The sequence below is a fragment of the Pristis pectinata genome, chromosome 3 (genome assembly GCF_009764475.1).
Source record: "Pristis pectinata isolate sPriPec2 chromosome 3, sPriPec2.1.pri, whole genome shotgun sequence".
Taxonomy (NCBI): domain Eukaryota; kingdom Metazoa; phylum Chordata; class Chondrichthyes; order Rhinopristiformes; family Pristidae; genus Pristis; species Pristis pectinata.
In genome coordinates this window covers 84,541,707-84,568,394 of record NC_067407.1, presented here as the reverse complement: position 1 = coordinate 84,568,394, position 26,688 = coordinate 84,541,707, and the positions used below count along the sequence as shown (strand labels likewise).

General features: G+C 41.1%; 1 protein-coding gene across 6 annotated transcripts in view; it reads right to left on the bottom strand.

Annotated features, from left to right (window-relative positions):
* LOC127568235 (GDNF-inducible zinc finger protein 1-like) overlaps positions 1 to 23,634 on the bottom strand; it is a 32,886-nt gene extending 9,252 nt beyond the window's left edge. Inside the window, exons 1-5 of one of the 6 annotated variants that reach the window (XM_052011753.1) lie at positions 23,341 to 23,612; positions 10,427 to 10,566; positions 9,709 to 9,855; positions 6,680 to 6,782; positions 2,549 to 3,895 (exon numbers count right to left, since the gene is read on the bottom strand). In XM_052011753.1, coding sequence (XP_051867713.1) covers positions 2,549 to 3,894 — 1,346 coding nt within the window. In that variant the 5' untranslated portion in view covers position 3,895; positions 6,680 to 6,782; positions 9,709 to 9,855; positions 10,427 to 10,566; positions 23,341 to 23,612. Of the gene's footprint in view, positions 1 to 2,548; positions 3,896 to 6,679; positions 6,783 to 9,708; positions 9,856 to 10,426; positions 10,567 to 23,340 lie in introns of all 6 variants that reach the window. The other 5 variants (XM_052011757.1, XM_052011752.1, XM_052011756.1 and 2 more) reach the window with 5 other exon arrangements.
* Positions 23,635 to 26,688: the final 3,054 nt, after the last annotated feature.

Genomic DNA, 26,688 nt, shown 5'->3' with positions numbered 1-26,688 from the left:
TTTCATTAGCAGAAGGGCCGCACAATTGCATAACTGTTCAAAACACATTAACATACTGCACATCTCAAACTCAAACAATATCAAAGTTCTGTTTTCTATTGTTAATGTTCTTTCAAAATATTCATCTAACGTGATCTGATGGAGATTGTTTGATCTTGCTCAAAGACAGTTGAATTAGGAACGTGAAAAAAGACACAATATTAGGGACTTTTTTGCATTTCAGAATAAATGTCAAGAAAGTATCTTTTGTTTCTATTGTAAACACATAATTCTTAATGCATGCAATGGGAAAGACTGAGTTATTTAAAACACTGCATGTGTCAGGCCCAAATTATTAAAAATTTTTTGTTAATAAACATTTACCAGGTGTTATAGATAGGAGAAGCAACAAGTGAGAGGGGGAATCACGAGGGGCCACGTGGTAATATAATGTGTGGCACATCAAAACCACTACATCACAATGGTTGGCTATGGATTTGCTATCCACAGAGATACCAAACTGAAAGCACAAATGTAGGTAGGCACTTTTCCCGAGGGTGAGAAGGAAACAATAAAGAATATATCTTAATGTAGTGCCTTACCATGTCCTTGAGACATCCTAATACATTACTTTTGTAGTACCATTGGTGTTGTTATAAGGAACATGTGACAATTTTGGACACATAAAGCAAATAAATGAATAATAGCACTTTCTTGTCAGTGTTGGTAGATGGATGAATATTAGTTTGGATACCTGAAAAACACAAATGTACCATAGGATTCTGTTTTGCACCTTTTATTATTTTTCAGCAATCACTACAGCAGGGAGGAAGGCCTTGATATCATCTTAACATACCATCTGAAAGCAATACTGCACTGCTATAACAGCAAGCACATTCAAATCCACAATGGGGCTTGAATCCATTTAATTCAGGGATGATGGCATTATAAACCAAGTCAAACTAACACTTGATTGAAAAGAGGAAAATTACTTCATTTAGTCAGTCACCTTTTGGTAACTCTCTACCCAAATGCAGACAATGACCAATCCCATCCAGAGAGATTCTAACCACCTCACATTCAAGTGAACTATCATACTTGAATGTTCCATCTTGTGTTCACTATTGCTCAGCAGCTTTAATGGACTAACCATGTACAAACTGAACTTTAGGAACAGGCCAAAGTTTGGCTAATTTACCATGAGTGACCAGCTTCCCGAATATCCAAAGTATTTCCTTGCATCTACAAGGCATGACAGGTCTGTGATGGAAGAATCTCCATATACCTGAATGTGTGTAGCTGTAGCAAAGCTTAAGAAGCACAACATTCAGGAGCAACCAGCAGGCTTGAATGGTAACCTATCCACTCATCTTAATGTTTACTTCCTCCACTAACACATCATGTTTGTGATGCAGACAATGTAAAAGATATATTGCAGCATATCTCTAAAGCCTCTTTAATGAAGCTCTAAAATGCAAGAGCTCTACAATCTAGCAGGACTAACAGTAGGCACAAACTCTCCACCTAAGGCCCACATAAGCTCAGTTAGGAAATAAACTATCCTTTATCATAAATAGATCAAGTCCCTGGAATGCACTACATAACAGTGGTAATAACGTGGAATGCAGCAGCTAAAGGAGCATTTTGTATTTTGCCATCCTTAATGTGCTAAGTTTTTGTTTTCTACTTGCATGCCATCAGAATTTTTAATATTGGTTGACATCAGCAGGGTATAAAGATTCCTTTTAAAACAACTAGCTCAGTTTTAAAATTGAACTGCACTTGTTTCAGATGGAAGAGGGGGAACAATGAGCATTTCATGCAACATTCGCCTTTCAGTTTCTAAGAAATATCAGGAATTGAGAAAGCTACCAGACTGAGGTGTGTTATTACTACGTGGATTTTAGTAAGTTTTCTGCTTTGTTGATGGGGCAGTTATGAAAAAAATTATATATTCTTTAGAAATATATTGGAATATACTCTGATTCTGTGGAGGTTACAGTTAAAAATACTAATTCACTTTACAATATGCTAAGTCAAACAATATTGATTTGCTTACTGGGACTCAACAGAAAATTCTTCAGACAGTTCTGTAAAATTACTGGAATGAGACTTTCTATATCATAGTATAATAAACAAAGGATATCTAGTGGCAGACTCAATCGTAAAAAAAGGTAATTAATTCTGAATAGAGCATCATTTGGTTATAGCATTCAAAAATTCAAAAGTTTTCATTGGGGGGGTGAGACATGCTCAAATATCATTGATAAATATACTGGACTTGGACAGATGTCAGTGCATTTTCAAACTCTGTGCACAACACAATTAAACAATACTTGAATAGATCCTACTGAAAGGAGATATACAGAATACCAATGGTATAGTATTGAAGGGAATTCTGAATTTTAAACAACATAGGTATAAATACAGGGTTTACCACTAATTGCTGTGCATTTATCTCTGACAGGACTAAGAATTCTTCAGTACTATTTTTAGATTTCAATAACTTTTGTAAAAAGCAACATCAGTCCATTAAGATTAATAACAATGTATACAGGAATTGAAATACCTTACGTGAGTGTTGTAAGCAGATCGCTGAGCGAAACTGGCAGGGCAATACTGGCATTTATAAGGCTTCTCTCCTGTATGCGTTCTGATGTGAACAGTCAAGCCACATTTTGAACTAATAACTTTGTCACAAAACGGACATGTCTGAGGAGTCCTTTTCTTCTCGTGCACTCTCCTAATATGGTCATTGATGTCCTTTTGGCGTTTAAATCGCTTGTCACACAATGAACATGCAAAGGGACGCTCATTGTTATGAACAGTCAGTCTATGCTGCCTTAGGTTCTGATAATTGGAAAAGAGCTGAGAACACATACTGCAGCTGTACTTTACCACAATGGTAATGCCATGCTCAGAGCTCATATGAGCTTGATATGGTTTCAAAAACTGAAAAGTCTGGTGACATTTGTCACATGTGTAATTCTGAGCCATGCGTTTTGAAGCGCTCCGAGTTACTTTTTTCAATCCATAACAATCTGAACTTTCAGGTTCATCCTGTGTTCCATCTTCATCTTCCAGACAGTGGAGTTTCTTGATCACAATTCTAGTTTCTGGGGAATCAGCCTGGATTATTGGATTAATTTTGCAATTATCTTTTTCAGTAAACTCATCAACAACATTAACATTCTTCATGTTCACATTTTCTGTGGCATATGTTGTTGATTTACCTATTCTTGTGCTTGGATCAATGACATTGATTGACCCAGTGACATCTTTTATACTTCCCTGTTGTATGCAGTCATCCAATTGTGACTGGTTATTTTCAAGTGTTTTCTTTTTTGGTACTTTGTCCCACAGTCTGTTTCTCATTGGTGCAGCAACAATCTTGGATGAACTCTCTGTATCCTGGCCATCCAGATCTTGTGGATGTGCCTTATTCCAATCAATTTCAAGTTTACCAGCAAGTTGGTGCTCTTTGCAAACTTGTTCCTTCACATCTGCACTTTGTGCCAAAAGCTTCACCTTCAAGTGCTCACAGGCTTCCACAAGATCCTTACATTCCAATCTTTCAGCAACCTCCTGCATTCGATATACATTCTGTGGTTCAATCTCCATTTTTGTTGTGTATACAAACTCCAAAAAGGAGGTAAAATCCTCAGTGTAAATATCCTGCAAGGTGACTGTCGCTTCCTTTTTCACAGATAGCTCATCCCTTAGGAATATTTCTCGAAAGTAATTGCTTGAGGCAGCCAACACTGCTCTGTGAACAGCAAACTCTTCTTGAACTCCAAGGTGTTCTGTATGGACAGTTACATCACACAGATGGCCAAACTGGTAAAAAGTATGCAGTGCGCTCAAGAGATTTGATGCAGCATCCTTCGATTCCATGGTAACTTTGGATGGATCCATCCTTTTGGAATAAAAACAGGAAAATATAAAAATGGTACTAATCACTGGTCATTTAAATATATTACTCTTACTTCCTACTCAGTGGCTTTATTAAATTAGGGAAGACAGACAATATTTTGAGCAAATTTGTTTTTCAAAAGTCAGTAACTCCATTCCAATGTCCAAAGCTGCTCTGACATAAAGATCAGAAGAATAAACTCTAATGCAATTTTCCTCCCTCCCATGATCTTTTCCAATGGTATTCTTAGTTGAAAAACCACTTGGAGGTACACTTCCAGTATCCATCCATGTTAGATAATGGAGGCTAGAGTGATCTTATGATCTTCCTATCATCACTTCTATCATTTATAATCAAGAGATTTCCAAACTTCAAAGTAGCTGTTTGTGAAGCTGACGAGCAACAAAAACACAGGCTGTCAGTGTAAGAATTCCTTTGGTGTCCATGCAGTCTTGTCGCAAATTCTATAGTATCTGTAGACCTGAATAGGAAATTTAGGTGTCGCATTATCTTATCTCCAGCAGGACTGTGATCAATAATTCCAATTAACCTTTTCTCCCCCCACTCTAGGGAAACAGAAATGTTCCAGATTGTAATCACTTTTCATTGATTGCTGCTGTTAGATATATATATGGACAATGGTTTGGGCTTCAGTTGCTGCCCATGCAAATATGAAGTATAATCTCTTGGCTAAGTGTTTGCCGTGCTACTGAAACAAGATGCAAAGGGAAGACAAAATTTTGGCATATGGTGTTGTGATCTGGATAACTGCAAATGACGAAAATTAAAAATTGGAGCACCAAGAACATTACAACTAAATGTTATCAGAGATGTATATTGCAGAGAAAAGTGCTTTTCCATGAATATTGAAAACATCAAAATAAAGATTTAAAGTGCCACTGCAGTACAATTATAATTTATTGCTGTGTCAATGGTTTGATTTATGGTATCAACTGAGGATCAAATGGATGCTGCAGCCAACAATAATCTCTTCTCAACCATGAGAAGTGCATTAATATCTGACAAAAGGTGAAAGGTGCAAGGACATACAAGATCAGCATTTTTTAAAAAAAGTTCAAGAAAATGCTAGAGACACAGAGAGCCACAGCAGATACTTGTGCAGCATTCTGAAATAAAAGTAATCTTGGATAATTTCTCAGCGGGAAATAAGAACAATAATTCTAATGTTAATTTTAACTGAGAGAAACAGAAAAAGAAATTACATTTGTCTATGACCTTTTTCATTCTCCATATGCCCTAAAGAGCTTACAGCCAAAGAAGGGTGTGTATCACGTTGCTCTGATGCAGTAAACTTGGTAGTTGATATGTACGCAGCAAGGTCCTAATAATAGCAAAGTGGAATGACAAAAATTATGCATGTTGAGTGGCAATTATACCATTAAAGTAACATGAAATGAGAAGGATGCAGCCTTTATAGACCATTATTTAGATAGCTTAACACCTGGAATAATTAAATGGAGTTTCTCCATTAATTTGGAAGGTCTGTCAATTTAATGACCAATTTCAATCAATTTTCAACACACTCTCAAGACACAGTACTACCAGTGACAATCAAGCAAAGTAGTCCCTTCCCAACTTTGGAGAATAAATTAACGAGATGAAATAAGCGTGTGAATGCGCCTGCTCCCAGAGAATTAAGGCTTGTAATTTTGTAGTTAAAGTATCAAGCAGGCGAGCTTATGTAATAAATTTGTTTGATCAGCAGCAACTGTATATAAAGGAAATTAATGTACAAGTGCAAGAAATAAAAAAAGGCATTGTATTTTGCATTCTAATTTTCATTTATTATGGACATAGCAATATCAAATAAAACCTTTGTAACAAATGTTTACTGAAACAATCTTCTACGGAGACCCTCCAAGTTGTGCAACCAACTTCAGATTTTAACAATATTGAAAAAAAGTCTTGAAAATATTTGTTGTAGCATGACATCAGAATAACTGCAGCATTAAAGACTTCAAAAAGGGTTCAAATTAATTGAATGCTTTATTAATTACACAAAACTGAAGATTTATGCCTATGTAATTCACTGAAAGGCATACATTATCTTTATATTCTTTCCACTCTTATAAGAACAAACAATTATTTTATAGTATGCTTGTTTATATCATTCTCCCTTTCTTACTAAACATCTGGTCCATTTCTCACTTCCGGCATTTGAAGTCAATTTTCTTCCCAAGTAATATTCCAAACTTAAATAAACGCACAAGTGAGATAAACCTCAACCTTCTAAACCATCCCCATCTAAACATATTGTCATTGAAACATTAAAACTACACAAATACGTTCCAGTTTTTTTTTCCCCACACATAGGATGTGAGCAACTCTGCCAAGACCAGCGCTTGTTGCCCATGGTCCTGGATAGGTGGTGCTGAGCTGCCTTCTTAAACAGCTTGAGGTTTGGTGCAACTTATCTCAGAGGAGAGTTAAGGATCAACCTCAAGGCCAACAAGCCAGACCAGGTAAGGGAAGGTTTCTTTCTTTCCCTAAAAAGCATTAATAAATCAGATGGAATTATGTGACGAACTATAATTTTCACTATGTGTTACTAGCTTCTTTAATTTTAGATTATTCAATTAACTAGCTTTAAATTCTCCATCTATCCTCATGTAACTAGAATTTTTAACACTACATCATTACTCCAGATCTCTGGATTACTAGTTGCGTAGGCATTGTTCCTATTTACTTAGTAAGTGAAATTTATAAGGACCAGAACAAAGGTTTAACAAAATAACCCACAAAGAATTATTTTGTGGTTTTTAATACCTTCAATAAAGCTTTTACTTCAAGGTATCAATGTCTCTCAAAAACCAGAGCATCACTGGATGTTTTGTGTGGATGGCGTTTCGTTACATTCTGCCCAATAAACCTTAAGCAAAACAAAGATCAAGTTCTTAAAAAAATATTTCAAGCAAGAATACATTTACTAAAATTTATTAATTACTGTAATTTGTTATAGGTTCAACAGATAGACATAATTTCTCTTTTAGACGTTTAGAGAGTATATTGGAGACTATAGTTCCTTCGCAATTCCAGGACTTGAATTTCCCAGCTGAATTATTCCCACCTCCCAAAAGCTATTATAGCCATCATAATGTACTCCCAGGGCAGCCTTTAATTGCACCTCTCTCACACTCCAACCTACTGTTTGCTTCAAAAGTATCACCCCTCCCTGTTTCTCTCACAAAGCAATCAAAGATGTACTACATATCTAGCTGCCTCACCCAATAAGATGACAAGTCTCATAGTCTTGCATCATCTACACTGCTAAAAATGACAGCAATAAAATGGAGTAATTAGAAAGAAAATGTTCAAGCAGAGAGAAAAAATAATTTCATTTCTCAAGCAATGCCCTTTGAAGATGATCAATACACTAATATGTCTGACATAATGTCTCCTTCGGCATGGAAGCCATAATTAAAAAAAAAGCTTTATTTTAAACACATGATGCTAAAAATATGAACTATAAATGTTTAATTGTATTTTTATTGTACTGATAAATTTTTAATTTTGTAATATAACATTTGATATTTCTTCTCGCATCTAAACTTTGAAACATTTGAAGACCCAGCAGTCAAGAGACTATATTGGAAAACAGTTAACACAGAAGTCTTGGTAAGAAAATGCCAAGCTTTTTTTCTGACTTATTCAGATTTGCTATGAATTTGAAACAAATTGTAGAAGCATTCAAGTGATCCAATTCAGTGATCATGTAATGAAATATTTTGTAGCACAGCAAGAACATTTTTTTTAAATGACAGTGGTCTTGCATTTGTACTGTGTCATATGCTCCCAAGGCATCCAAAAATGATTTACAACCAAAGTCCCAGGAATGAACAACAATATATATTTGATAATCAAGAACTGCAGATGCTGGAAATATTTAGCAGGTTGGCAGCAAATCTGGAGAAAGAAATAGAGCTAACGTTTCATTGGAACTGAAGAAGTGACTAAACAAGTGCGTTCAGAGTTACAAAGAGGGGAAGAGGCAGAGAGAACAAAGGGAATGTTTCTGATAGAATGGAGACCAAGATTATCCAAGTGGCACAATGCTGTCAGATCCATCCAGTTAATAGGAGAATGAGGGCAGTTATGGAGAGAGAAAATAAACAGGATTAGATGCTGGAAATCTGAGAAGCAAAACATATCATTTTCTTGGAATTTGAAACAAAGGAAAAGGCTGAAAATATCTTCCAGAGAGTGAATAGAGTTAATGGCCAGGCTGCTTATCTGAAATTGATGGATCGGGTCTCAAGTGCTGCAACATGCCACGATGGAAGATGTTTCTTAAACTCACATTAAAGTGAAGGAAGCCACTGTAGTGAAGGAGATCTGAATGGGATGGAGAATTAAAGTGGTGGGCAATTTGAAACTCTGGTTAGCCTAGTGAACTGATCAGGAGTGTTCTGCAAAGTGGTTAACCAATCTACATTTGGTTTTTCCAATGTAGAGGAGATTATACTGTGAGCACAAAGTGCAATACACTAACTTGGAGGAAATACAATTGAATCTCTGTTTCACCTGGAATGACTATATCGGCCCTGGCTGGTGGGTGGGGATAATAGTTCAGGCATTTCCTGGGCTGCGTGGGATAGTTTTGTGTGAAGGGGAGTGGTTAGTGGAGCTGGAAAAGCAAACTGGGGAGTTTCAGAATGCTGCAAGGGGAGGGAAATCATGGTGCTGGAAACAATGGAAAATGATCCATTGAATATGGAGCCTGGTGGAGTGGACAGTGAAGACAATGAAACTCTATGCTTGCTCTGAGTTGTAGTTGAGGGGAGTGAGTGTGTTGTTGATAAATAGATGTGACACATTTGAGAACTCTTTCAGCTGTGAAACCACTGTTAGAGGGAAAAAGGCATGGTCTGGAAGAAATAGAACAGATACAATAGAAATGGAAAAACTGGGAGGATAGAATAGAATCCTTACGGGAAGCAGGCTGGGCATATGTATAGTCAAGATAGCTGTGGGAGCGTGTGGGCTGCTATAATGATTATTGGTCACAAAGTGAGATGGAGATAGGGAAGTCAAGAATGGGAAGAGTCAGATATGGACCATATAAAAACAAGAGTAAGGTAGAAACTGCAGCAAACTCCACAGATGCTGCCTAACCTACTGTGCATTTCCAGCATTTTATTTTTAAATTTATGATGTTTTAGTTGAGGGAGGGAGCTGGATGGGATACCATAGCATGGGATCATTTACGTAATGCTGAGCAGGCTAAAGAATGTTGATTACCAGACTCACAGAGCAAAGCACTGAATTGCAAACTTGTATTGTCTTCTCAACATGATCTTAAATCCATAGCCTTTCGATTTAATGATAATAAAAATGTATATTTTACAATTCTTAAAATTCTCTCTATAAAAATATGCCCCATAAGGTCTACTTCAAAGTTAAAGTGAAATCTTAGCTATAGAGTTACTCTGGGCTATTTGTTTGGCATATGTGGTCATCAAAAAAGCCCACCTGTTAATTATCATACACTGCACTTAAGGCCACACACAAATATAGTCAAATAACCAACTATATTGTGATTGCAAGCAACGGCTTAAAATATTGAGGGTGGTGTCCTTTACAAAGCCCTCTAATTCAGGATGTTCCACAATATGGATGTGGAAATGGAGGCTGGGTTTTCTTTCTAAATGTAAGAGTGACACCTCAGGTCCTCACTTGGGATGCCTATGGTATTTTTTTTATTTTTGAGAGGTTGCTCCCCGATGCCAAATGCTATCTCTTTCAAAGGTCTTGATTCTGTTGTGTAGATTAAAAGTATGCATTGTAAATTAACTTACCAGTGAGTTATTTTATCTGAACTGCCTCCTTTCTAAAGAAAGCTAAAGGTGACATGCATCCTCTTTTGACCTGCTGATAAGATTCTCTTAAGGCCATAGAAGTGGAGGGAGTCTTTTAACCAGTGTATACCATCTTCAGCTCAACACCTTTTTAGGGTTAGAATTGATAAAGGTTAAACAATTGTAATTTTCTAAATACCTAATTCTTAAAACTAGATCCACCTCAGCAGACAAAATGAGCTTTGGATGAAGAAAGTAGTTATGAACGACATTGTCTTGGAACGGTGCCTGCCAAATGAAGAAAACAAGCCATGCCTAACTTGTAATTAAATTCTCTGGTTGAAATGTACCAATTTAAAATCTTTCACTCCAATTCAATATTGGGCAAAAAGGAAAGCTTATATGAAGTTTGCTTAAGAAATTTATGTGTACTCTTTCCATGCATAGCAGATACTGACAGAGTAGCATGGCATCTCTTGTTTTTTTTCATATTTAGCAGTGTAGAAGCAAGTAATTTTGTGGATTAGCAAATCACATTAGCATTAATTCAGTTCCACACAGTGCAATCTTAAAATTTCTTCAATTGTCTTTTTAAACAAAATTCTAACTACCTTCTTATTCCAAGTTATTTTGGTTACTTTCATTTCAAATTACTTCTAATAAAATAAACAGTTTATCTAAGTGTGAATAGTTCAAGTTATTGAGAATTGTAAATTACCATTACAATGATGACATTAAAGCCATGTCACAGTGGTAAACATTTATAGTACTCTCAATGTTACTGCCAACAGAGTCTAATAGTCCCCAAGGAAGAAGCTTCATCAAATCTTCAAACTTGCAGATTGCTTCCGATGCAATCTGCAAGAGATCATTGAAACTCTATGTATATTATGCGCCAATACAGTGGGTAACAATTTTTCATAAAAATGAAAACAACTTAAATAATTGGTATTGCTACTTATTTACAAATAATCCACGTTAAAAGTTGTTTTAATTGCAAAGAAAGGTTTTAAAGTGATGGGTTACAACAGACCAGACCAGGTTTTAGCAGAGTAAACCATCTCCAATAAACATATTCCAAAAATGCATTGTTGATTTAATCAAACAATGAAACTCTTTAACTTTCTGTTGATAATTTTTGGTATTTAAATACTAAAACTTCTAAATACTTGCTGCTCATACATGCAAATTTTTGTGTAAAACTGACAATTTTGGCACAAAGCCAAAACAAGTGCACTAACCTGCTTCAAAGTGCCAGTGGTAAAATTCTATACAGCCACACAAATACAGAAACCAGAAAATGTTAACCATGACTATCACTAAAGATGCTCTCAGACCTGTTAACATTTCCAGTCTTTTATCTGCTAATAATTTCAGATTTCTTTTGATAGACATGAATGAATCCAGCACCATCATAATTTTTGGCAATAAATGCATATCACTAACAAATTTTCCTCATGTCACCTTTGGTTCAATCTATCACTTTAAATCTGTGTCATTTGGTTCATGATCCTTCAACCACTGGAAATAGCATCTACTTCTCTTTGTCTGAACCCTTCATGACTTTGAATACTTCCATTAAATCATGTTTCAATTTTCTCTGCTGTCAGGGAAATAACCTCAGCATCAGGAGATTTGAAGCGGGAGTTTTGAAAAGAGGTGAGTCTCTGTGCTTGTGAGTTTCACCTTGCAGGAGTCTAAAAGAGGCACATTTACAAGTTGTTAATAGTTGATTGGCTAATTAACAGAAGTCAATAAAAGGAAGGTAGGTATAAGCAGAGTGGCCATTGTTGGAGCGGACCAGGGTTAGAGTGGAGTGCTTGAGGCTTTGGCAAGAGGAGGTGGAGGCTAAGGTAAGTCTCTGGGATGTGGGAGTTCTGGGAGACCTCCAGTCTTCCTGACAGCTACATCAGCACAAGGTGCATTCAGCTGCAGCTCCTTACAGACCACGTTAGGGAACTGGAATCGCAGTTGGATGACCTTTGGCTCCTACGGGAGAATGAGGAGTTCAAAGATGAGAGCTGCAGGGAGGCAGTCACTCCTAAGCTGCAGGAGGCAGGTAGCTGGTTGACTGTCAGGAGAAGTACAGAGAATAGGCTGGTAGTGCAGAGTACCCCTGTGGCTGTTCCCTTTAATAACAGGTATACTGTAGACATGAAAGAGACTCCCAGATGGTATGTTGCCTCCCAGGTGCCAGGGTCAAGGATGTCTTGGATCAGGTCCACAGCATTCTGAAAGGGGATCGTGAACAGCCAGAAGGTGTGGTACTGTACATATTGATACCAATAACATAGGGAAGAAAAGAGATGAGGTCCTGAAGGAATATAGGGAGCTAGGTCAAAAGCTGAAAAGCAGGACCTCAAGGGTAGTAATTTCTGGATTGCTGCCTGTGCCATGTGCCAGTGAGGGTAAGAATAGGTTGATTTGGCAGATGAATGCGTGGCTGAGGAGTTGGTGTGGGGGCAAGGTTTCAGATCATTGAGATCTCTTCTGGGGAAGATACAATCTGTACAAAAAGGATGGGTTACATCTGAACTGGAGGGGGACCAATATTCTTGCGGGCAGGTTTATTTGAGCTATGGGGGGGGGGGGGAGGTGGACGCGGGGTTTAAAATTAGTTTGGCAGGGGGGATGGGAACCTGACCTGAGTAACAAGTTAGACATTGGTGCATTTAGTGTACAAGTAGATGCAGTGTGAAGAAAGACTGTGAGGAAGGATAGGCAATTGAAAGGGAAAAATTGCAGTCAGTTGGATGGGCTGAAGTGTGGGTACTCTGATTTGAGAAGTATCAGGAACAAGGGTGATGAACTTGGAGCATGGGTAAGTACACGGAACTATGACGTTGTGGGCATTACAGAGACTTGGCTGTCACAAGGGCAAGAATGGCTGCTGGATATTCCAGGGTTTAGATGTTTCAAAAGGGACAGGGGCAGAGGTAAAAGAGGTGGGGAGTGGGTTTGCTGATCAGGGACAGTATCACAGCTGTAGAAAAGGAGGACGTCCTGGAGGGATCGTCTACAGAGTTAATATGGGTGGATGTCAGAAACAGGAAGGGAGCGATCACTCTACTGAGAGTATTTTACAGACTCCCTCATAGCAGCAGAGACACTGAGGAGCAGATCATGAGGCGGATTTTGGAAAGGTGCAAAAATAACAGGGTTGTTGTCATGGGTGACTTCAACTTCCCTAATATTGATTGGCACCTCCTTAGTGTAGATGGGATAGATGAGGCAGAGTTTGTTAGGTGTGTCCAGGAAGGATTTCTGGCATAGTATGTAGAGGCCATACTGGACCAGGTACTAGGCAATGAGCCTGATCAGGTTTCAGATCTCTGTGGGAGAGCATTTTAGAGACAGTGACCATTACTCCTTGACCTTTACAAGGGATAGGAGCAGACAATACGGGAAAGGATTTAATTCAGGGAGGGGGAATTATGAAGCTATTAAGCAGGAACTTGGGAGCATAAATCGGAAACAGATGTTCTTGGGGAAGTTCACAATGGAAATGTGGAGGTTGTTTAGGGAGAACTTGCATGGGGTTCTGGATAGGTTTGTCCCATTGAGGCAGGGTAATGATGGTGGAGTGAAGGAGCCATGGTTGACAAGAGACGTAGAATATCTTGTCAAGAGGAAGAAAGAAGCTTACCTAAGGTTTAGAAAGAAAGGATCAGAGCTCTGGAGAGTTACAAGGTAGCCAGGAGGGTGTTTAAGAATGGAATTAGGAGAGCTAGAAGGGGGCATAAGAAGGCCTTGGTGAGTAGGATTAAGGAAAACCCCAAGGTGTTCTACACGTATGTGAAGAATAAGAGGATGACCTAGAATGAGGGTAGGACCGATCAGGGATAAAAGAAGACAAACATGTGCCTGGATTTGGAAGAGGTAATACTTTGCTTCAGTATTCACCAGTGAGAGAGACCTTGACATTTGTGAGGATGGCGTACAACACGCTGATACGCTACACCATCTTGATGTGAAGAAAGGATGTGCTGGAACTTCAGAAAAATATTAGGATAGATAAGTCACCGGGGCTGGATGGGTTATATCCAAGGTTATTACGGGAAGCAAGGGAAGAGATTGCTGTGCCTTTGGCAATGATCTTTGCATCCTCACTGGCCACAGGAATAGTGCCAGATGATTGGAAGGTGACAAATGTGTTTCTTTTGTTCAAGAAAGGGAGTAGGGATAATTCTGGGAATTACAGGCCAGTGAGTCTACTTCAGTGGTGGGCAAATTACTGGAGAAGATTCTTATTGACAGGCTTTTTGGGCATTTGGAGAAGCATAGGCTGATTAGGGACAGTTAGCATGGCTCTGAGAGGGGCAGGTCATGCCTTATGAGCCTGACTGAATTCTTTGAGGATGTGACAAGGCACATTGATGAAGGTATGTGGATTTTAGTGAGGCGTTTCAGAAGGTTCCCTATGGAAGGCCCAAGTTGGGAGGCATGGGATCCAAGGAAACTTGGCTCTGTGAATTAGCTTGCCCATAGAAGACAGGGTGGTTGTAGATGGAACACATTCTGCCTGGAGGTCGGTAACCAGTGGTGTTCTGCAGGGATCTGTTCTGAGACCCCTGCTCTCTGTGATTCATATAAATGACTTGGATGAGGATGGGTTAGTAAATGTGCAGAAGACATGAAGGTTGGTGGTGTTGTAGATAGTGTAGCAGGTTGCTGTAGATTACAAGACATTGATAGGATGCAGAGCTGGGCTGAGAAGTGGCAGATGGAGTTCAACCCAGAAAAGTGTGAAGTAATACACTTTGGAAGATCGAATTTGAAGGCAGAATACAAGGTTAATGGCAGGACTCTTAGCAGTGTGGAGGAACAGCGGGATCTTGGGGTCCACATCCATAGATCCCTCAAGGTTGCCGCGCAGGTCGATACGGTTGTTAGGGAGGTGTATGGTGTGTTGGCCTTCATTAGTCGGGGTATTGAATTCAAGAGCCACAAGCTAATGTGGCAGCTCTATAGAACTCTGGTTAGACCACACTTTGAATATTGTGTTCAGTTCTGGTCGCCTCACTATTGGAAGGATGTGGAAGCTTTAGAGAGGGTACAGAGGAGATTTACCAGGCTGCTGCCTGGATTGGAGAGCATATCTTGTGAGGATAGGTTGAGTGAAGGAGGATGAGAGGTGACTTGATAGAGGTGTACAAGATGATAAGAGGCATAGATCAAGTGGACAGTCAGAGACTTTTTCCCAGGGTTAAAATGGCTAACACGAGGGGTCGTAATTTTAAGGTGATTGGAAGAAGGTATAGGGGGATGTCAGAGGTAAGTTTTTAGAGTGGTGGGTATGTGGAATGCACTGCTGGCAGAGGTGGTGGAGGCAGATACATTTGGGACATTTAAGAGACTCTTTGATAGGCACATGAATGACAGAAAAATGGAGGGCTATGAGGGAGGGGAGGGTTAGATAGATCTTAGAACAGGATAAAATGTTGGCACAACATCATGGGCCTGTACTGTACTGTAATGTTCTATGTTCTTTCTCTACCTTATCCATGTAATTAAAATCCCTCATTCATGCAGTCATTCCAAAAAAAATCCCCTTTCCACTTTCTAAAAAGATCTACACATTTTTTCTGAAGTACAATCCCCAGAATCAAACAGTACTCCTGGTTGGAGCTGAACAGTATATCTTAATGGGTAAATATATCATCCTTGCTTTCATACTCCCAGCCTTTATTTGTAAATCCTCAGACACAGTATGCCTTTTTAATCAGTTTCTCAATCTATTCGTCAATGATTTGTGCACATATTCAGTCATATATCTTTTTTCCTGTACTCTTTTGAATTATACATGTTTACAATTTCAATAGTCTGCCATGATCATGCACCACAATGTTTTGATTCATTGCATTGCCAGTTTTTGACAGTAAAATACAAGTTTCCATTAATTCAACACTTTCCTGGGGCTCTAAAATCTTCCACTGTTCTTTTCCCTTAAACATTACCTCTTAAATGTACTCTATAACTATATTGTACTGATACTACTTCTCTACAGTCATTTCATATCACACATTATCTCCATTCCTCTTGTAGAGTCACTTCAAGTCAAGTTTATTGTCATATGAGTACAGTGGAAAAACTTGCTTGCAGCACCACAAGGGAAACATAGGTTCACACAACACACAGAACATGTATTATACAAGACAGTGAAGAGAAGAAAAGAGAGCACAAAACAAATGACTTAGTGACATCCCAAATCTCCTTAAGCTTCTAAGAAAGTAGAAGTGCTGGCACACCTTCATGATTGCATTTGTGTGCTGTGATTCGGCCGATGACAATGGTGCCGTCAGCAAATTTGTACATAGTATTGGAGCTGCGCTGAGCCACAGAGTCATGGACGTAAAGAGTGGAGCAGGTGACTAGGCATGCATCTTTGAGGTGCACCTGTGTTGATGGTCAGTGAGGAGATGTTACTGATCAGTACAGATTGAGGTCTGCTAATGAGGAAGTCAAGGATCCAGTTGCAAACCAAGGTACAGAGGCCCAGGTTTTGGAACCCGGTGGTACATTGGGAGGGGATGATTGTATTGAATGCTGAGCTGTAGTCGATGAACAGCAGCCCGATGTATGCATTACTGATGTCCAGATTGTCTAGAACAGAGTGGAGAGCCAGTGAAATAGCAATAGTTGCTGATCTGTTGTGGCAGTAGGTAAATTGAAGGGGATCCAGATCATTTGAGCCTGGAGTTGATTCGCACCATAACCAACCTCTTGAAGCACTTCATTGTGGTGGATGTAAGTGCTACTGACAGTCATTGAGGCAGGTCACTGTGTTCTTCTTGGGCACTGGTGCTAAAGATGCCTTTTTGAAGCAGGTGGGAACCTCAGATTGCAGAAGTGAGAGGTGGAGGATGACCTTGAATACACCACCCAGTTGGTCTGTACAGGTTTTTAGCACTCGGCTAGGTGTGCCATCTGGACCAGACACTTTTCGTAGGTTCAGCCTCTTGAAGGATGCTCTGATATTGGCTTCCGAGACTGATATCACAGGGTCGTCAGGAGCTGTGAGAGCTCATGTAGTGGTGTCATTATTCTCCCTTTCAAAGCATGGAGCTCATCTGGAATTGATGGGTCGTTGCCACATACATTACCTGGTTTTGCCTTATAGGAAGAGATGGTGTCCATGCCCTGTCAGGCTGTTGAGTGTCTGTTTGATAAGATATCTTTATCTTTATTAGTAACATGTACATCGAAACACACAGTGAAATGCATCCTTGTGTAGTGTGTTCTGGGGGCAGCCCGCATGTGTCGTCACACTTCTGGCACCAACATAGCAAACCTACAACTTCCTAACCCATATGTCTTTGGAATGTGAGAGGAAACCAGAGCACCCAGAGAAAACCCATGCAGTCACAGGGAGAACGTACAAACCCCTTACAGACAGTGGCTGGAATTGAACCTGGGTCGCTGGCTCTGTAATAGCATTATGCTAACCGCTACACTACCATGGTGACTCCAATTTAGTCTGGAATTCTCTTCGTGCTCATGATGGCCTCTGGAGGTCGTATCTGGACTTCTTGTATGACTTTGGATCGTCTGTCCTAAACTCCACAGATCTAGCCTTCATAAAGCCACAAGTTTACAGAACTGCCTGTTGTCATTCAGCAATCTATGCTGGATCTATTGCAGAGCAAACTGAAACTAATCCCACTTTGTGATCTCTTCCTAATTTTGTCTAATTTATATCTAGTCTTCCTTGAAGATCTAATCCATAACTAATAACCCTTCTGTCAATTGCAGGACAGATACAAGGAAATGCCTTCTCTACTTGCCATAAACCTCTTTTTGATTCTGTTATTAATATTAACAATGGTCCAATAACAATGACTCTCTTCTTGTTCCTTCTAATCTGTAAATGTATCATCTAATGTTTGTCTTCATTCTTACCCTGCAGTGAGTCAAAGTTTAGCACACAATTTTCTGCTGCAATACATTCATGTCCTGGTCTTCAAAACTGTTAAGCTCATTCTTTCTTTCTGCCATTTATGGGAGTTTTATAACTCAAAATCAGAAAGACCTGAAAACATGCAACATGAGTAACCTTTGTAAATACAAAAGCCATGATGTTTGAGCACATTCCTTGTTGTACACAGAAAATACTATAATCTGCCTTTACTCTTTACAGAACTTTCTGTGCATCCCCTATTTTAAATCTGGCACTTTCATTTCCACTACTACTGCTCCAGATCAGTATTGCTTAAACGTTTTAACTCATTCATTTACACTCTTATCTTTAATTTGATTTTGTTAGCAAAGAAAACAAACAAAATCTAGCAGACACATTCTTTACATTTTTGAAAGAGATTGTCAAATATTATCTAACTACACATTTACTGTGGGTGGAACTCAGTTTGATGTAAAAATACATTAAACATTTTGTATTCACTGAATTTCTGTACTCAATTTAAATTTAATATGAATTAAGCATTGTAAGTAACAATGAAGTTTGCAATAAAACTAAAAATATCAATTTTCATAACTGTACTCTTTCCATTTTTTAAGAGTTTAAATATTTGAGTCAAGACTTTACAACTGAAAGGCTGTGATTATTAGTATTATTATTTGCCTATTTTTGTTGACAGGCCACAATAGTGCATGAATGTTCAAAGTGCTGCAAAGCAATATAGCATCCAGGGACACTAATACTCCCATACTTGAAATAACTTTGCTTTCTATAATGGAGGTATGCTAACAGATAAAGAAGAACATAGAACAGTGCAGCACAATACAGGCCCTTCGGCCCACCATGTTCTGCTGACCTTTAAACCTCGCCTGAGACTATCTAACCCCTTCCTCCCACATATCCCTCTATTTTAAATTCCTCCATATGCTTATTTAGTAATCTCTTGAATTTGACCAATGTACCCGCCCCAGGCAGCATATTCCATGCTCCAACCACTCTCTGGGTAAAAAACCTTCCTCTGATATCGCCCTTGAACTTCCCACCCATTACTTTAAAGCCATGCCCTCTTGTATTGAGCATTGATGCCCTGGGAAAGAGGCACTGGCTGTCCACTCTACCTATTCCTCTTAATATTTTGTACACCTCTATCATGTCTCCTCTCATCCTCCTTCTCTCAAAGGAGTAAAGCCCTAGCTCCCTTAGTCTCTCCTCATAATGCATACTCTCTAATCCAGGCAGCATCCTGGTAAATCTCCTCTGCACCCTTTCCAACGTTTCCACATCCTTCCTATAATGAGGTGACCAGAACTGGACTCAGTCCTCTAAGAGCGGTCTAACCAGAGTTTTGTAGAGCTGCATCATTACCTCGTCCTCTTAAACTTGATCCCTCGACTTATGAATGCTAACACCCCATAAGCTTTCTTAACTACCCTATCCACCTGTGAGGCAACTTTCAGGGATCTGTGGATATGGACCCCCAGATCCCTCTGCTCCTACCTACTACCCAGAATCCTGCCATTAACTTTGTACTCTGCCTTGGAGTTTGTCCTTCCAAAGTGTACAACCTCACACTTCTCCGGATTGAACTCCATCTGCCATTTCTCAGCTCAGCTCTGCATCCTATCAATGTCCCTCTGCAATCTTTGACAATCCTCTACACTATCCACAACACCACCAACCTTTGTGTCATCTGCAAACTTGCCAACCCACCCTTCTACCCCCTCATCCAAGTCATTAATTAAAATCACGAAAAGAGGAGGTCCCAGAACTGATCCTTGTGGGACACCGCTGGTCACAGCCCTCCGATCTGAATGCACTCCCTCCACCACAACCCTCCGCTTTCTACAGGCAAGCCAATTCTGAATCCACACGGCCAAGCTTCCCTGGATCCCATGCCCTCTGACCTTCTGAAGAAGCCTACCATGTGGAACCTTGTCAAATGCCTTACTAAAATCCACATACACCACATCTACTGCACTATCCTCATCAATCTGTCTGGTCACCTCCTCAAAGAACACTATCAGGCTTGTAAGACATGATCTGCCCTTCACAAAGCCATGCTGGCTGTCCCTGATCAGACCATGATGCTCTAAATGCCCATAGATCCTATCTCTAAGAATCCTTTCCAACAGCTTGCCCACCACAGGTGTAAGGCTCACTGGTCTATAATTCCCTGGACTCTCCCTACTACCTTTTTTGAACAAGGAGACAACATTTGCCACCCTCCAATCCTCAGGTACCATTCTCGTGGAAAATGAGGACTCAAAGATCCTAGCCAAAGGCTCAGCAATCTCCTCCCTCGCCTCACGGAGCAGCCTAGGGAATATTCCGTCAGGCCCCGGGCACTTCCCTGTCCTAGTATTTTCTAACAGCTCCAACACATGCTCTCTCTTGATAGCAACATGCTCTATAACATTATCCTTACCAACATTGTCCTTCACGTCATCAAGGCCCCTCTCCTTGGTGAATACTGAAGAGAAGAATTCATTGAGGACCTCATCCACTTCCACAGCTTCCAGGCACATCTTCCCACCTTTATCCTCAATTGGTCCTACCTTTACTCCTGTCATCCTTCTGCTCTTCATATGTGAAAAATGCCTCGGGGTTTTCCTTAACCCTACTCGCCAAGGCCTTTTCATGTCCCCTTCTTGCTCTCCTCAGCCCCTTCTTAAGTTCCTTCCTTGCTACCCTATATTCCTCAAGAGACCTATCTGATCCCTGCTGCCTAAACCTCATGTATGATGCCTTCTTCCTCCTAACTAGATGTTCCACCTCTCTTGTCACCCATGGTTCCTTCACCCTGCCATTCTTTCTCTGCCTCACCAGGACAAATTTATCCCCAAGGTCCTGCAAGAGATCCCTGAACAACGACCACATCTCCATAGTACGTTTCCCTTCAAAAATGTCTTCCCAATTCACACTCGCAAGTTCCAGCCTTACAGCCTCATAATTTGTCCTTCCCCAATTAAATATTTTCCTGTCCTCTCTGCTCCTATCCTTGTCCATGACAATGCTAAAGGTTAGGGAGCGGTGGTCACTGTCTCCAAATGCTCTCCCACTGACAGATCTGTCCCCTGACCTGGGTCATTACCTAATACTAGATCTAATATGGCATTCCCTCTAGTCGGCCTGTCAACATACTGTGTCAGGAATCTGTCCTGGACACACTTAACAAACTCTGCCCCATCTAAACCTTTGGTACTAAGCAGGTGCCAATCAATATTTGGGAAGTTGAAGTCTCCCATGATAACAACCCTGTTATTTTTGCACCTTTCCAAAATCTGCCTCCTGATCTGCTCCTCAGCATCCTTGCTGCTACCAGGGGGCCTATAGAATACTCCCAGTAGAGTGACTGCTCCTTTCTTGTTCCTAACTTCCACCCATACTGACTCTAGCCAGGATCCTGCTACATTATCCACCCTTTCTGCAGCTGTAATAGTATCCCTGACCAGTAACACCACCCGTCCTCCTCCTCTTCTTCTCCCCCACTCCCTATCCTTTTTAAAACACTGAAATCCAGGAATATTCAGTATCCATTCCTGCCTTGGTGACAGCCAAGTCTCTGCAAGAGCCACAATATCATAGTTCCATGTATTTATCCAAGCTCTCAGTTCATCACCCTTATTCCTGATGCTTCTTGCATTTAAGTAAATGCACTTTAGCCCATCCACCTTTCTACTTTTATACCCTGTACTCTGCTTCTCCTTCCTCAAAGCCTCTCTGCCTGTTAGATCTGACTTTTCCCCATCCACTTCTTCCACTCACCTATTCCTCCAGTTCCCTTCCTCCTCGCAAACTAGTTTAAACCCTCCTGAACCACACTAACAAACCTGCCTGCAAGGATATTGGTCCCCCTCGAGTTCATTTCAGCTTGTCAATGTGCACAGAAGAATTAAGAATTAAAAGTCAGCAAATTCCTTATCACCTGCAGAAATTCTGAAAATCCATTTCAGTTAGGAATTGAACAATAGTTTTCTCCCTCCTGACTGGTTACAAACTTTATACAAATGACAAGTATTAGAATCATATATCAATTAAATCTGGATCTATGTCAGATGTACAGTGAAAAGTGGTGATGTCAAAAGATGGATACCCAGAAGCTGCTTCAAATCTCACCACAATGTTGAGAATATGAATTCAGTGAAAAATGTCTGGAAAGAATTAAAGTCTCATCAGTAAAAATGTGACTGATGTCATTAAGAAAAAAATGGCTCAAGGCCCTATCTAAGGCCAATTTCTCAGAAATTTCTGATTCAAGAACATGGAAGAGAGACATGTGTATTGAAGCACTGGCATAATCAGATCACAGTTAGGGGTCAGCAACAGTCAGAGAGCAAGAAACATGGTGAACATGTGGACTGCCTGCTGAGGTTTCAGGTAGGTAGTGTGGATCAGGCTGAATGTTAAGGTCTGGGTGTGAGACAGTGAAACAGCAACTCCTTTCTGGAGTAACAGTGCTATCCTATTCAAGTCCCAGTTGTTGCTGAAGGGCCAGATCTGGCCCTCAACAGGATTCATGAGACAACACCAATATTAGCAGGTATATATTTGTAAAAAGTATTTGTAGTTTAATCTGTTTTCTTCTTGGAAACAATATGCAAAAGTCAGACATCTGCAAACTGCTATTAATAAAAGTTTAGCTGATTTTTTTCTAATTTTATATTTCTTGTCTGCCATTCCACTGCAACTTTTTTTTGACGTTCATCCAGGGTGTTCTTTAGAGAAGGAAATCTGCTATTCTTATAGCAAAAAAAAAACAACTGCTGGAGGAACTCAGCAGTCAGGCAGCATCTGCAGAAGGAACTTGACAGTTGATGTTTTGGGTTAAGAGCCTTCATCTCAACTCTTGTCCCAGAACATGTTTGATTCTTAACCCTGCCCTTGATGTGGCCCAGTAAGCCACCCCATTCAATTCACTCTAATTGTATCATCCCATTGTAAAGAATGATAGTAGTACATTAACATCACAAAACATCCTGAAGCATTTCACAGAACAATTAGCAAAAAAAAGACACCAAGCCACATAAGAGTATTTTAGGAATAAATGGCCAAAAGCTTTGCAAAAAGATGGGTTTTAAAGATCTCACACAGATGTTGATATCCAACATTTGCATTCCCTTTTAAATTTCCAACTTTTCATTCATATTCTATTTGTTTGCAAGATATAAACACTATGAAAGGTTTATTCTAAGCTCCCACGTGCATCAAAGGTGGATGCACCACAGTTACACAAGATCCTTAAACTGCATTGCACCCCTCTTCTCCACACCCCCTTCCCCCCTCCCGCCACAGCCTCCCCATCTTACCGACTCTGGCCCTCTTCCTCCTGCACCTCTGTTGACAGTTGGCACTCTCCCCTCCATATCCCTGCAACCACCCCCTGACTCTGGCCCTCTTCCCCCCTGCACCTTACGCAGCAACTGTATTCCTTGCTCACCTTCTCCACTGTGGTCAGTTCTCCCCACCCCACTCTAACCCGTCCGTCCATCCCACCCCCGTCCACCTTACCCTCTCTCCCTCCCTCCGTCTTTAGCTGGTGGTGCCTCACCCAGCGATCCCCAGCCCGCTGTCAATCTGACAGCGGCGGCCCGGAGCTCCCTCCCATCCCCACGGCCGGCACGACCCGACCCGACCCGACCCGACCCGACTGGCCTTCCCAGCTGTAAACCCTTCCCAGCCCAGGCGCCAGCGACATGGGACCGGACTCGGCCACTTACCCAACGGCGGGGCTGCGCCGGGCCTGTGCTGTCGGAGCCGGAGGGGAGGGGTTGGGGGGGGCGGTAGGAGGGAGACTCTAGGCCGCCATCAAGGCAGTGCCTCGGCGGCTGGTGCCCGTCACCTCGGTCGCGTCGCGAACGGGGCGCGTGCACGCGCGCAGACCAGCCGAAGCGGGGAGCGCGCACCCGGCGCTGACCAGTACGGAAACGCGCCTGCGCGCACCTGGCGCCGACCTCGAGGCAATGTTGACAGTTTTCCCTTGATGGGCACGAGCCGGAGGAGGCGGGTGGGCGTGGCCAGTGCGGGTCACGTGGCCAACGGCCCCGCCCACACTCGCCAGCCTGTCCATCCAGGGCCCTTCCCACCAATTGGAATTCTTCATTGGCCAACTGCAGGATACTTAGCAGTGAGGAAGGCAACTTGGTTCCAAGGTGTATATGGGAGTAGAAGTAGAGAGGTTTTGGTGCAACTTTACAAGTGACACCACATCTGGAATATTGCATATAGTCCTCGTGTTGGGGGGGGGTGTTGGGGGGCGCAATGGAACCACTTCTTCAGGGCACCAGAGACCCCAGTTCAATCCCGACCTCCTGTGCTGTGTGTGTGTGTGTGTGTGGAGTTTGCATGTTCTCCCTGCCACCATGTGGATTTCCTCCAGGTGATCTGGTTTCCTCTCATATCCCTAAAATGCGAGGGTTGATAGGTTAATTGGCCACTGTTAATTGCCCCGAGTGTGTAGGTGAGTGGTAGAATCTGGGGGGAGTTGATGGGAAAGCGGGGAGAATAATAAAACATAAGATTAGTGTGAATGGCTAGTTGATGGTCAGCATGGACTCATTGGACCTCAGGGCCTGTTTCATTACTGTGTGGATCTATGACACATTGGGCTGCAGGTAGTGCAGCTGTCTCATAGCTCCAGTGATCTGTGTGGAGTTTACACATTCTCCATGTGACTGTCTGGATTTTTCCCCAATGCTGTGCTGGTTATTAGGTTAAATTACTTCCATAAACTATCACTATTGTTGGTTGATTGTGGAAGAATCAATTGGGTGTTAATGGGCATGTGTGAGAGAATAGGGAAATCAGTAGGGGAATAGGAGTGATGGAATCACAGTAGTGTAGCGGTTAGCGCAATGCTGTTACAGTGCCAGTGACCCGGGTTCAATTCTGGCCGCTGTCTGTAAGGAGTTTGTACGTTCTCCCTGTGTGTCTGCGTGGGTTTCCTCTGGGTGCTCTGGTTTCCTCCCACATTCCAAAGACGTACGGGTCAGGAAGTTGTGGGCATGCTATCTTGGCATCGGAAGCATGGCGACACTTGCGGGCTGCCCCCACAACACTCTACGCAAAAGGTGTATTTCACTGTGTGTGTCGATGTACATGTAACTAATAAAGCTATCTTTTATAAAAAATATGCTTGCATTGGAGGCAGTGCAGAGAAGGTTCACTAGGCTGATTCCTGAGATGAAGTGGTTTATATCTGAAGAAGGCTTGAGCCTATGATCATTAGAATGAATGGTGATCTTATTGAAACATTTAAGGGTTTGTGGAGGAATTGATAGGATGGATGCCAAGAGCATGTTTCACAGACAAGAGGAAATCAAGAACTAGCCTCCCATCATTGAAAGTATCTACATGAGGTGCTGCCTCAAGAAGGCAACATCTATCATCAAAGATCCCCTCTATCCAGACCATGCCATCTTCTCACAGCTACAATCGGGCAAGACGTACAGAAGCCTGAAGTCCCACACCACCAGGTTCAAGAACAGTTACTTCCTTTCAACCATTAGGTTGTTGAACCAACCTAATCACTACCTCATTACAGCAACACTATGACCAATTTGATACTTTGCACTACAATGGACTGTTTTTCTTTTGTTATAATTATTCTATAATTGATGTTTAATTTATGTTTTCCTTGTGAATGTTGTGTCTCTAATGCTATGTGGCTGCGATGCTGCTGCAAGTAAGCTTTTCATTGCACCTGTACGTACATGTACTTGTGCATATGACAATAGACTCAGTTTGACTTGACTTGATAGCCTTAGAATAAGGGATTACCCATTTCAGATGAAAGGTCCTGAAGCTTTAAAATTACGTACCTAGAGAGCTTTGGAGGTAGTGTCATTACAAATATTCAGTGCAGAAACTGACAGACATTTAAGTTACAAGTGAATCAAGAGGTATAGGGAGAGCAGGGAAAACTGGTGTTGAGGCCAAGATTGGATCAACGGTGATCCTACTGAATGCCAGAGCAAGGGGCCAACTCACATACTTCTGCTCCTTTTTCTTATACAGGTTGAACCAAGCAGCCTTTTCTCCACCGCAATACCTCCAATATTTTTTCTAACTTATCAACAGGAGTGTTCAAAGAGAATGTGGGGGGAGAAAGACTTATTTTGGGGGGCTCTAAACTCAGAGCTGTTCACAGTAGAATCACGGATATTAATCTTCATATTTCCATACTTCTTTACAACATAGCTGGAAGCCCAATGAGACAATTCACTTGGCTCAGAGTGGCCGTATGGTTTCAATTATACTGCTGCTCAGCAGCATGATCAGGATCCTGGAAAGGGTTGAAAAACCACAGGGGGTGGGCACAGGACCTGTCTTCCAAGTGCCAATGCAGCATCTGAAATATGACAGGCACTGTGGCTCCCTGGGTTGAAATTCCCTGAATGCATGGCACTGATGATGAGGATTTTCATGTCATAATTGTAGAGATGGTGCAAATTCAAGGAGTAACAGTCATTGTAAGTAATCCAGATTCTGGGTTCAGATGGGGAGATGAGAACACATCACAAGTGCAGTACATGACTCCCTGAACCTCAGGATGTTTGTAATCATTCTAAAACAATGCTTGCTGGTCTCTACCCAAGGACATGGAGATGAAGTTCCCTCTCCTTGAGAAGAGGGCATTTGTGATTAGCTGCAAACTACAATATAAGTTACAGATCAGCCACCATCTCCACAGTCACGGAAGTCATCAACATCAACGCAGAAACATCAGCGCTGTGCTGGCCACAGGGAACACATGCAAACTTCACTCAGACAGTGTGAGCGATTGTTAGACATAGGGCATCCTTCCAGAATTATGTGGATAGCAGGCATTGATACAACCGAGAACCAGACTTTAAAAAACTGTTCAAATGTAAACTAAAGCAGTAATCAGTTTTGGAATTAAAAGGACAGCTTTACAAACAGTATTGTCTACAGAGTACAGGCTACTGGCCCACAGCAGGAAACCGCTCAAGAGATATGGTTTGCAAACTCACATGACCATGACACAATCTCGTAAGCTTCAGCCAAACATAAGACAATGGTAGTATGTTAATTGGCCTACATCAAAC